This window comes from Setaria viridis, chromosome 6 (genome assembly GCF_005286985.2).
Source record: "Setaria viridis chromosome 6, Setaria_viridis_v4.0, whole genome shotgun sequence".
Taxonomy (NCBI): domain Eukaryota; kingdom Viridiplantae; phylum Streptophyta; class Magnoliopsida; order Poales; family Poaceae; genus Setaria; species Setaria viridis.
Window position 1 is genome coordinate 1,148,862 of NC_048268.2, and position 12,583 is coordinate 1,161,444.

At 42.0% G+C, this 12,583-nt stretch overlaps 1 protein-coding gene across 8 annotated transcripts; it reads right to left on the reverse strand.

Annotated features, from left to right (window-relative positions):
- Window positions 1–856: 856 nt before the first annotated feature.
- Window positions 857–8,204, reverse strand: LOC117859945 (uncharacterized). Of its 8 annotated transcripts, XR_004641344.2 has the most exons (8): window positions 7,953–8,204; window positions 7,715–7,762; window positions 7,500–7,555; window positions 7,042–7,377; window positions 5,778–6,905; window positions 2,893–5,061; window positions 2,226–2,479; window positions 857–1,353 (listed from the first exon to the last, which is right to left on the reverse strand). XR_004641344.2 is itself a non-coding variant. In XM_034743142.2 (7 exons), exons 1-7 carry the CDS (start codon window positions 8,197–8,199, stop codon window positions 2,276–2,278), a joined length of 4,185 nt encoding a protein of 1,394 aa, XP_034599033.2. In that variant the 5' UTR covers window positions 8,200–8,203; the 3' UTR covers window positions 1,372–2,275. The 8 variants fall into 8 exon arrangements, 7 of the variants coding, with proteins under 7 accessions (XP_034599033.2, XP_034599032.2, XP_034599040.1 ...); XM_034743142.2 differs by lacking the exon at window positions 857–1,353 and having other exon boundaries at window positions 1,372–2,479; window positions 7,503–7,555; window positions 7,953–8,203; XM_034743141.2 differs by lacking the exon at window positions 857–1,353 and having other exon boundaries at window positions 1,372–2,479; window positions 7,953–8,203.
- Between the last annotated feature and the right edge of the window lie 4,379 nt (window positions 8,205–12,583).

The window sequence follows — 12,583 nt, forward strand, 5'->3', positions numbered from 1 at the left end:
TGAGCCAGCAGTCCCGGAGACGGACAGTGCTAATTGTGTTGCAGGAATAGCATGGAAGAAGCTTGAGCGATCTATAATGGCGGCAATCTTGCAAGACAGATATAGGCCTGGTTTGGTTCCCTGACTTATTTTTAAGCACCCGTCACATCGAATGTTTAGATACTAATTAGGAGTATTAAACGTAGACTATTTACAAAACCAATTACATAAGTGGAGGCTAAACGACGAGACGAATCTATTAAGCCTAATTAGTCCATGATTTGACAATGTGTTGCTACAGTAAACATTTGCTAATGATGAATTAATTAGGCTTAATAGATTCGTCTCGCCGTTTAGCCTCCACTTATGTAATGGGTTTTGTAAATAATCTACGTTTAATACCCTTAATTAGTGTCTAAACATTCGATGTGACGGGTGCTTAAAAATAAGTCAGGGAACCAAACAGGTCCATAAAAGACCTGAAGGAGGGATACGTGAAGTTGGAAGTAAACAGGATAAAGAGAGATCAAAGTGTAATTGCTCATGAATTAGCTAAGCATGCTAGAGTAGCTAATCACTCAGCTGTTTGGGTAGCTGGAATACTGGGTTACTTAGAGTAACTGCTACAAAATGATTGTAACCCTGCCTAAGTAATGAGATCTTTCTTTTCCTCCCAAAAAAAGGTTCCTAGTGACAATTAATAAGGATCTCTCGTGCGGATTCATAAGTTCATAACATGCCCAAAGAGTCCATGCACGATTTCTATTATTTGGACTTGAAAAGATTCGAGTAAACTTCGAGTTGCCAAAGGCAACCTCTTCAAGCTATAGTAAGCAAAGATTATAACATGTTCTAGGTTCAAATGAAAAGGTCGAGAAAAATTTTGAAGACCCAAACATAACGTATATTTTCAAATATTTTTCTTTTGTTGGCACCAAGTGCATATTATCTGCAGTTCAAACACATATTATAGCATTACTAGCATATACATATTATCCTTATTTGGGCTTTCGCGGAGATAATTTGCACTACAGTACCTCGGAAGAATGGAAAATTTGTTTTTTCTTCGTGTCTTACGCGATGAGCCGACGTTGTGTGGCAGTGGACCATCTGACAACTGAGTCCCAGATGTCAGGTTCCGGCCAATAGCAGACCAGGCAGTCTGTCATGAGCCTACCGCACGCGCCTCGAGATTCGGACCTAGGCAACACGAGGTCCCCCACACGTGCAAGCTAGCCTCGCTGTACGGCGCACGTGCCTAGGCGCCTAGGCTGTGCATGGGCTGCTGTACGGCGTCTCCGCATTCGAGTTTCAGCGCGGAAGCCCAGAGCTCACGGGTCGCATTGCTATTGCCATCGTGCAGGATTGCAGGTGCTGCAGTTCAAACCACGAGCACGATTTTAGGAACCATGAAGCCATGGAGCAGGAAGAAATGTCGCCAGAAAAGAGCAGGAAAAATGTGAGAAAACACTGAAAGCTACGGATGTTCGACAAAGAAGAAAATGATCATGTAACTTTAGTAGCAAGCAGAAACTTTTCAAAAAACCTGAGAGGCCCATTAAGGATTAAACTGAGGCTCTCTTCCATCTAGAAAAAGCAATAATATCCTGTTTATTTAAGTTTTCTAGCAGCTTATTAGCATGAAAAAGTCAGAAGGTTAAACAAATAATGAATTTTTTTGTGCGGCTTCCGGAACGTTAGAGTATAGAAAATCTAAGTTTATATGGAAAGCTGGAAAACTCAATTGAGCTTTTCGTAGCCTTTTATGCCTAGAAAGCTAAACATATGATCTTCTAAAAGTTACTGTTAGCTTTTCAGAAAAAAAAACCAGCAACATCTTTTCAGAAAGATCTAAAAGTTGCGGCTCAAACAAATAGACCTCACCCACTGATTTGGTGAATTACGTCAGTGATCATCGATTGATACGGAGAATTACGTCGGTCTTCCTTCTTCGGCAGTAGGATTCGTTTCATGCATTAACGTGCGGGGTTTTTTTGGACATAATTTGGATGTCTTCAAAATTATTACCTTTAGAATTTTACTATGCTTTGGATGCTATAGAATCTTTCTAACTCTTTATTTTTATTATCATTTAGATGGCTTGAAGAAACATCCTTGGAGCCTATAAACACCTACAAAGATATATCTTGACAAACATCTAATGACCATATTGTCGATTACCAAAATCATAAAAATTGTCTTAGGACAATTTTTCTTACAATGCATGTATTTATATGGAGTTGTACCTCGTAATGAGCAGGAGGACCTTCTTCAACCTGCAGACTGCTAAAATTCGTCATCGGGGTGAAAGGGGCTCCTCATCATCAGGCTGAGGGGGACTCCTTGCTCCATGCTGAGGGGGACTCCTTGCTCCATCCCCTAGATCGCTCTGCTCCGCTTTATCGGCCCATGCCTTCATTAGTTCCCCCAGACCGTTCCCTTCCGTTAGATCTGGCTCTGACTTCATTGTTCTAAGCGGATAGTAGCAGCCGTAAAAATTCTGCAGAACCACCAAACAGTATCTGATTATCTATCATTGTATTCCATCAGACAGAAACATTTGCACAACTGCACAAGCTGAAAACACACACACAGCACCTATTGTTATTATTGGGCAATGGAACGCTCTCTTTACTTTAAGCCAATACCTATATTCTTTAGAGTATTAGTCTGATGCCAGTAAACGCAGGTTTACTAACTAATCGATATGACAGAGATAAGCAGGTGATTTCCATATTCTGTTTTCTCTGTCGGCACCCTTATATCTGTCTTTCTATGAAGTGGAACAGAGGTCTCTGGGAAGTGGGAACGAAAGAAACAATATAATAGATGATAAGTAGCACGATTAAAGCAAATAAGTATACAAAAGTAGAGTGAATAGCTTGGTACGATACAATTTGCTAGTACACTTACAAAGTACTTGATGTGCACGAGCTTCATCTTGTTCTCCTCTGATTGACACCACTGTTTCAGTCCATGATTGTTCTCGATCTGTAGCTTCTGGAGGTTCGTGAGTTGTTGTATAGATGATGGCAAGGTCTTGATCATCTCGCAGTCTGAAATGTGCAGGCTTTTGAGAGACTTGAGATCGCCAAGCCATTCCGGCAACATCGATATGTTGTGGCATGAGCTCAACTCCAGCGATTGGAGGGACCCAAGCTGCCGCATGATATCTGGCAACCATGTCATTCTGTCGAGAAAATCGATTTTGAGCTCGTGGATAGCAAGTAAGTGGTAAAGCAGCCTCCAACTCCCGCAGTAACTCTTGCTCGAGACCTCTAACCTAGTACTTGGTGCATTGGAGTCCAAATGGCCGAAGTTATCCCCTGCATCACCTGAGTTAAGCACCTCATCGCTGTCAATGATTTTCCAGCAGCGAAACATAGGTGGGCATGGTTTCAGCCTCAACATAGGGCAATTCCTTGTCTCCAATACATCAAGCACAGGGAACATGAACTCTTCTGTACCATCACCGACACAGTATGTTGTGTTCCACTCTTCTAGTCTTTCCATGTCTGACAAAGCAAATCTTGAGAGCTGAAGGAATGCTCGTCGGCTGCCACATATATCTCCACTGATCTTTGTGATGCTGCTCAAAGATGCAAGATACAGCTCTTTTAGGTTTGATAACTGTCCTAGTTGTGGCAGACTGCTGCACCACGGTAGATTCTGCAATCGAATAGAAACAAGATTTGGGAGGTGGTGGGAAATGCCCACGAACCATTTTGGAAAACTAATGCTGCTATACCCCTCTACCTCCAGGTGCCTCAGGCCACTTGGTGGAACTAGTTCTTCCAAGACATCCTTGTCCTCCAGATTACGAGCAGCCTCCATGGTCCAGTGAAATGTTATTGTCAAGAGGTTTTCTTTATTGCACAATTCAATTCCATTTGCTTCCCCTGGAATCCTTACATTCTCGAGACAGCTTATTTCAAGCTCAGAAGAATTTATACTCTCGAGCTGATGAAGATTGCTGACAGAGTCATCATCGTTTGAGCGGACCACTAAATGGTGTAATGGGTTACATTTGAGCTCGGATTTTCTGATGTAATTCTTCAGATTCTCCGAGCAGCCATTAACCAGCAGCAGCTCCAGACTATCGATTGAGCCTACACTCTCAGGAAGGCAACTCAAATTTCTGCACCCTGAGAGATCTAATGTGCGTAGCCTTTTGAGATTACCGATACTTCCGGGTAGAGAAAAGAAGTCATTACCAGACAAGTCAAGATGCTCTAGGTTGGTGAAGATGCTGATAGAACCATTACTTCCCCAAGAGTCCAATTGCCGACCATTGAGGCTCTCTGATAAGTTCAAGTACTTGAGTTCAGCAAGGCTGCCCAATGCTTTTGGACTAACACAAAAGCACCGTGACAAATCTACATGCAACAAATTTGTGAGCTTCCCAAAAGAGTATGGCAATTCTGCAATTTTGGGACAGCCTGATAAGCTGAAATACTTGAGCTCAATGAGGCTGCCTAGATCATGTGGTAATTTTTGAAGATTGGAGCACCCTGACAAATTCAAATACTGTAGACACGTGAGAGCACATGTAGCTTCTGGTATCCCTTCAAGACTGGAGCAGGAAGATAATTCTAGGTGCAACATTTTCTTAAGATTTCCAAGAGATTTTGGTAATTTGACTATTTCAGTACAACCTGATAAATCAAGATGCTGCAAATTTGTGAGCCTAATAATGCTGCCTGGAAGCCTTCGATTTTTCATCCCCGGAGCAATAAGAAACCTCAGTTGCTTCAGCTGGCTAATAGAGGCTGGAAACTTGCAAATGGAGGATTCAGTCAAATCAAGAACACGCAAACACTTCGCAAATGAGAAGGCACCACCACGCAGACTGAGTTTGCTACAGTCCTGAAAACCCATGGCCCGTAACTTGGCTGGTAAGATGGTTGACATCTTCAATGGCTTGCTACAATGTGTGAGCAACGCATAGCGGCAGTACTTTTGGCCCGCTGTATTTCTTACTTTGTTAGCATTATAGATAGTCAACTCATCGTCAATGACTAATCTTGCAAGGTCGTACACTAAATCATGCATAGTGAACACACAATGTCGTCTTTTAGCACTCTGAAAAAAGAAGCCCATTAGAAATATTGAACCAAATAATATTGTTTAAAGTACCCTATTAACTATGTAAGCCCATTAGAAATCATCGATCTAGTAAAAAGAAGATAAAAATACTATGTAAGTCTATTCAAATACCCCCAAGAGCTCTTTTTCGATACACAATACTAGGCTATAGTAGTGTTCAAAAAGGACTAGTATAAAAACAACCAACGGTCAAGATTAATTGTATATTACTAAAACCTTCATCTGTGGTACGGATAGTATACATAAGTAGTATATATAGTATAAGGGTATCATGGTAAAAGAACCCAAATGACATCACTATAATTTTATTTTGGACACTAAGCATAAAGTTTAAAAGACCATTACATTTGAAATATCACTTTTTACAATGTAATAATTACTAAATTATCTATAATAATGAATAGTTATATCTTATATATACTATATACCACTAAGTGGTAGTATTGTGTACCGTAAAAGAGCTCACCCCAAATGAAGTAGCTTAAAGTAAATAACTAAATATATATTTCAATAAATCTAATGTCTATGTGAAAATCAAGTTTTTCAACATATATCCCATATATACTTTCTCATGGCATACCATTCAGAAATATCATGGTAATTTGTTCTTTGATATATTGATTATGATTCAGGACACATAAGTTAAAAAGAAGGAATGAACTCTTAGGTTGTGCATTATATATATAACTTACCGTTGGCAGCTTTGAGTGCTGAAGAAAAGACATGCATAAAAGCTGCCCCACATACTTCTCAGCAAGCTGTATATCGGAAAATATATTTGATGGCTTGATGAAATCAAGAGCAATCCATTGGTGAATCAGACTGTCTTTAGCGATAATGTGGCCTCTTGGAAAGATGGCACAGTAGGAAAAGCATAACCTCAAATATGGCGGCATAGCGATGTAAGTTAACTTCAACGATGGTAGCACTGAGTTTTCTGCGAAAGGTTCGTTCCATATATCGCTACTGCTAACTTCTTCCCATTGCTTAAGATCCATTCTGGATAACATGAACCCCAGTGCTTGAGCTGCTAATGGTACACCTCCACACTTACTTGCAATCACCAGACCAAGCTGCTCTAGCTGCTGTTTGTCCTCTCTAGATTCGAAGTTCATATTTTTCTTAATAATATCCCAGCACATGGCATTGTTCAGGGGACGAAGCCTGCATGGTGTAATGGTGCAAATTCTATTTGCTATTTCTTCATTGCGTGTTGTTACCAAGACTTTCATCTTGCTGCTAACATTAAGCATAAGCTTCAACTCCTTCAAATGAGTGTCATCTGTCTCCCACAGGTCATCCAAAATAATGAGTGTCTTCTTATCATGAAGTAATTCTTGAAGGCGTTGGTATATGAACTCCCTGCTATCTCCATGATGTATCCCTTCCTTTAGTACTTGAGAAATTATGGTGTTCCCTATTTTTCTCAAGTCAAAGATCTGGGACACATAAACCCATACCCGATGGTCATAATCATTGAAATGGATATCATTGAAGACTAGTTGTGCTAATGTCGTCTTGCCTATGCCACCAAGACCAAAGATAGGAAGAATTTGGAGGCCATCTTTGTCATTACATGCAGATAGCAATTCTATGACTCTCCTTCTTTCTTTGTCTCTCCCAAGGATGCCTGCTTCGATGACTTTGGATGTTGTTTCTCTGTCCGTAAACTGATGCTCAATGTCAATCCTATGGCAAGACTCAAATTTGAAATTCAGGTGATCCTCTTCAATTTTTCTCAGTTTGTCGCGCATCTTCCTCATTTTATTTACCATACTAATCTTGGGTGCAATATCAAGACATGAAACAACCCCCACCATCTACAAGATAATTACCGCTTTAATTAAGTTACTGTAAAAAGGTTAAGAAAACATCCCAGAAAATTTATCATTTTAACTTAAATTGCGCAAACTCTAGGTGTATTTATCATAGCATTGTGCATAGCTTTGAACATACCTTTCTGCTGGTAGGTTTGGAGTTGGCTTGGACCTGGTCCAACATGTCCGAAATGTCTAAGGCGGCGTGCTTGAGTCGCTTCAGCCACAGCTGCACTGAATCCTCCCAAATTGACCTACGCTCGGCGTCCTTGAGCACTGCCGCCATGGACTCCAGTGTGTCCTTCATGTGCTCCAGGTCACGGCTGAAGGTCCACACCAAGTTGGCTTGTTGGCCGATTGTGGAGCCTAGCTTATCGCCCACCATCTTCACTATAGCTGACGTGAGTAAGCCCGCTACTCCCGCCATGGCTGCAGAGCTCCAGATCACTCTCCCTTCCCCCCCACGCAGATACTCCTGTGAACAAAGGTGAAGAAGATTTATGTATTCAGCATGTGAGGAATACATGATTGATTAGTTGACTTGGACATAATGAGCTGATGATAGAAGCCAATAATGTGTCCGGAGCTGTTCTTGACCACCTGGAGCAATTGCTGAGCGGATGTGGAGACCTTCCGAGAAAAATCACCAAGACCTACCCTTAAACATACAGAAAACAAAGTGAAAGGAGATCACACATCAGTGAAATTTCAGAATGCAACCAAATTGAGCCCTCAAAGTAGAAGACAACGCTCAGTTTTTGCCTGAACGCAACAGCGGAAACAAGGGTCGAGCACTAGTTAGTGGTGCTTACCGTGTGAGAGCTCTTCCAATCGAGAATCAAGTTCCACGGGCAGCACAACTGGAGGAATCCCTCAGTGAATCACAATCATCGAATCAGTGCCAGTTTTTCACAAATTAAACTCATGTCAAAATGTGAAACCCCCTAATATTTCAAAAATCGTATGAAATATCTGCATGCATGTACTGAAGAAGAGTGGCTATAAGAAACCCCTCGAGAAGATATCTCCAATCTTTGACAAGTAACTTACCAGGTGCTAGGTGATGAGCGTGGAAAGAAACTGCAGGGACTCCGAAAGTGGAAACCAGAGGGCGTCGGTGCAGCGTTCGTGGGAGCTGAGGCACTAAGGCCCCGACCGGCAATGGTACCTCTCTCCTTTCTTGATACTCGGAACAAGAATAACTATTTGGTGGATGCGTCACGGCCATGGATTGACTTGAGGTCAACATCCAAAAGGCCGCTCCATGACAGGCTGCGTGGGTCACAGCCTCGATCATCACACGGGGAATCTAACGCCAGCAGGAAAGATGAAAGAGTGAGATCGCTAAGCCTTCTTATCGGATAAGATTATTCTTCATGCCATGGCGACATGGTTTTCAATTTCGTTTTCGTTCATTTTTTGGTCCTCATCGAAATCACCCAAATTCACGAAATTTTGGCCGAAATCCGTGTAAAAAAAGGGTGGCATTGTGATGAACAGTTCCGAAATTTCAGGTAAATAGTAATTTAGGTCGCCACTGAAAAGATCGAAATTTTGCGAAATTCACGAAATTTTGGTCGAAATTTTTATCATTGCAGGGCGACTCGAACAAAAGCTTTTATTAACAGTGCACACTGCTCTGTTGTAGAAGGAGAGAAATGCAATGAATGTTTCTTGTGGGTGGTTAAAACATCCTCATTTAAGTTCGACGATTTCATGTCGACATGCACATCAACATCGGCTAGGACCTCCCTTTCTCTATCCCTGCAGTAAGCGGCGATCTGAATCTCTCCGTGGGGCTGTCTCTGCCCACCTGAGTGTTTTATTACTTCCGCACACTCTATTTTTTTTTCCCACCGTTAGATCGAAATCCAAGGGTCAACCATCATCTTCTTCCTTTAGCCAACAACTTTCTCCTTCTACCTGCCTCGGTTGCCGCCTAGACGGGCCGCCACCCTAGCCGTGGGCACGGTAGACGGCCGGTGAGGCCTTACCGCGTCCGTGGCAACTCCCTTCCCACCCATCCCACCACCTCCTCCCACCAGCACCGCCATGGCCGTCATTGCCCCGTCCAAACTAGCCCAACCACCATCCTCCACTGCCTGGCCGGTGGTGCCACCGCTGCCATGCCTCACCGCCCCCTGCACCCACCACCACCACCATGCGACTGGTCTGTCATCGGAGGCCCTCCCTCTAAGGCTGGTAGTTCCTTGAAATCCGAACCAACCCACCCCAAACCCCGAAACCCTAACCCAGAGGTCTAGCCATGCCAGAGACTCACCGCAGAAGCTCACCAGCGTCGGAGGCGGTGGCGGAGCTAGGATTTTTGCGAAGGGTATGCCGAACGAAAATTTATATATGCAAACCGGTAAAATCCATTTAGCAATTCGGTACAGTATCATAAAAATTGCCTCACAATTCAGTACACAACTACTAAATAGCATAATAAGTCTTAAATGAAGATAGAATTAGTTCAAATAGCACACTAATAGTTCAGAATATGTATGATAGAAACTTGACCAAATAAGATTACAGCACTATTTTTTGGGCCTACGCTTTCTAATAGACATGAAAGTCTTGATTACATCATCTTCATCTACTTCATCCAAAATGTCTTTCTCAATGAATGTGACAAGGCAATCATCTAAGAGAATATCAGTCATTTTATTTCTCTGCTTGGTTTTGACAAAATCCATTCCAGAAAATGCCCTCTCAACACTTGCCGTCGTCACCGGTAGAATCAATACCAATTTGATAAGAAAATAAACCAAATCATAAACTTTATGCCTATTTGTTTCCACTAGCTTAACTGAGAGGTCAACACGGTTTTCTAGACCACTGAATCTATCATCTTGTCTTATGACATCAATATAGGTATCAAGTTGCAATTCAAGCTTTAGCAATTCGGAGCCAAATATGTCCTTAGGATAGAATTCAGCAAGTCAGCATACCTTCTGTGCATCAAATGATGCAAATGAATTGGATGGGTTGAGGGCAGACATACAAGAAAGTAACTCCATATTAACCTCATCAAACCGATTATCAAGCTCTTGACTGATTTTATCAATAACCCCGATGTATACCTCTCTTCTGAAGTGATCATCATTTATTTGATCTTGGACAAACCTTCTTGATCTTCCATAAGGCACATAATTAGCCTCCATATCAGGAACTTCGACACCATATTTATTGCAAAACAAAGTGACCTTTTGAAGGAATTGATCCCATCCATTAGACCTCAAGTGTTGCATTCTATTTTTGGCCACATTAATAAGTTGGATTGCATGAATAATATCTTGCTCCCTCCTTTGCAAACACTCAAATAATTCATTTGTATATCCAAGAATAACAAACAGTAAGTGTGCACTGAATACAAAATCAAACGACTCAAATGCTCCAACCATAAAATGAATTTTTGTCCAATCACTCTTATGTGTTGTATCCTATCCAAGAGTGATAAGTACATCACGGATTATGGGATACATAGCAACGATATTGCATAGTTTTGTAATAAGAGCCCCACCGAGTCTCACCAGGCCTAGCCAACTCCATCTCTTGATTCAATCCTGTCCCAGTATTGAGTTCCCCACATTCAAGTGCTTTCGTGATTCTCTCAAGTCTAGCATTTCGAAGCATCACATGACGCTTACATGAAACTCCAACAATATTTAGCAAGAGGGACACTTGGTCTTAGAACCATACACAATCAGTATTGTCCTTAGCAATGGCAACAAGAACTAGTTGGAGTTGATGTGCAAAACAATGGACATAATAAGTAGAATGTGACTCTTGCATGATCAATGTTTTTAGCCCTTTAATATCTCCTTTCATATTTCTAGCCCCATCATAGCCTTGACCACGGATGCTAGTTACAGTCAAACCATGACTAACAAGTACAACTTCAATTGCTTCCTTAAGTGATAAAGAGGTAGTATCATCTACATGAACTACTCCAATAAAGTGCTCACATGGTCTTCCCAATTTATTAACAAAACGTAAGCAAAGGGCTAGTTGTTCTTTATGTGATACATCACTAGATTCATCAGCTAAGATAGCAAAGCGATCTTCACCAATCTCTTCAATTATTTTCTTTCTAGTCTCTATGGCGAAACATGAAATAATTTGTTTCTGGATCATTGGGCTAGTTAATGAGCAATTATTTGGAGCATTGTTCAGCACAAACTTGTTCACTTCTTCACTATTTGCTGCAAGAAATTTCAACAATTCTATAAAGTTGCCTTTGTTGCTAGACTCTTCACTTTCATCATGTCCAAGGAAAGCCAACCATTGATGCAAAAGAAACTTGATAAATCTTAGCGAATAAGTCAATCTGATCCTGTAATGCTTTATTTCTTCATCACTCCACTTGTCAATTTTATTATCAATTGCTGCATTAGGATTCATATAGCCAATGTACTTCTCTTGAGCTTCCTTGTGTGCCTTAGATTTATGATGCTTCAAAAGTGAAGTATCTCCTACATTCCAATTTCTCCATCCATCTACAATAAATGCATCTGCCCTTTGCCCTTGTATTTTTTGTTTTTGAACAAGTAGCACACAAAGCAAAATACAGAATCCGTCTTGATGCTATATTCAACCCAATCATATTTGGCAAACCATATACATGTGAAATTACGATCTCTATCTCGAATTTTCCTTTTTGGAAACTCATGAGCATAAGGACGGAATGGCCCTCTAAGAATATGCTCTCCTGACTGCATCCTGATCATTAGCATGATAATTTGAAATGGGCAACCTTTCACCTGGATCATGTGGAAGGCGATCAACATCGTAACCTGAAGGATTTGGTTCTACAGCAGCAGCAATCACATCTTCAGTTGCTACTGTTACAGAAAGATCAACAATTTCTTCAATGATTGTATCCTCCTCTTCCACTTGATTTTGCTCTTCCACAACAGGAGTTGAACAAGCACGTTTCTTTGCAGTTTGTTTCTGAAACATACAAGCAATGTCTCCATCTCTCTTCATAGTTCACAAATCCTAGAAAGCACAAAGCCCATACTGTATAAGTATAATCAATTAATTCATCCCTATTTCCTAATTCTCAGTTCTCACTGCCTACAAAAGTACACCTACACAGCTTACAACAACATCAATTGAACTAATTTGAGGATAAATTGAACAACAATTAACAGTTAGGGTTAGAGATTTGGAGGAAAATTTCTTCAGTGGCAGTACCTTTGCTTCAGTAGGGAGATGGAGGGGACGCTGGTCGTCGGGCGATGCGACGCACGGAGAGGGACTGAGGGAGGGTCGGAGGGGACAGCCGGAGCCGGACAGGGGCATAGGGCACCGGTGCAGGGCGGCGGGCGCGGGGCGTGGCGCAGCTGCAGTAGCCGGCAGCGGGCGGAGGGCGTTGGCGGCTGGCGCCCTGGCCTGGCAGCCCGCAGCCGGGGAGGCCGGCCAGCGACGGCGGGGGCGGCGCCTGCGCCCTGCGCTCGCCGCTCGATCGGCGTCGCCTGCGCCGTGCGGTGCCTGGCGGCTGGCCCAAATTCACTTGGATTAGCTTGCTTACGTGGCCTAAATTTGGGTTCTAAATCTTCGTTCCGGCACAATTCCATTGTCCGCAAGGCGAGCACGAGCAGAGGAAGAGAAGGGGAGAAAAAAAAAGAGATTGACACGCGGGTACATTCATAAAGAGTAAAATAAATTACTCACAA

What these genes read in the sequence shown, in the direction of transcription:
- LOC117859945 (XM_034743141.2), bottom strand. Translation starts at nt 8,199, where the DNA reads ATGATCGAGGCTGTGACCCACGCAGCCTGTCATGGAGCGGCCTTTTGG. An exon ending in ATTGGAAGAGCTCTCACACG is followed by an intron (nt 7,556 to 7,714) that starts GTAAGCACCACT and finishes GTTTAAGGGTAG; the next exon opens with GTCTTGGTGATTTTTCTCGG. An exon ending in TCGTGCACATCAAGTACTTT is followed by an intron (nt 2,480 to 2,892) that starts GTAAGTGTACTA and finishes GTGGTTCTGCAG; the next exon opens with AATTTTTACGGCTGCTACTA.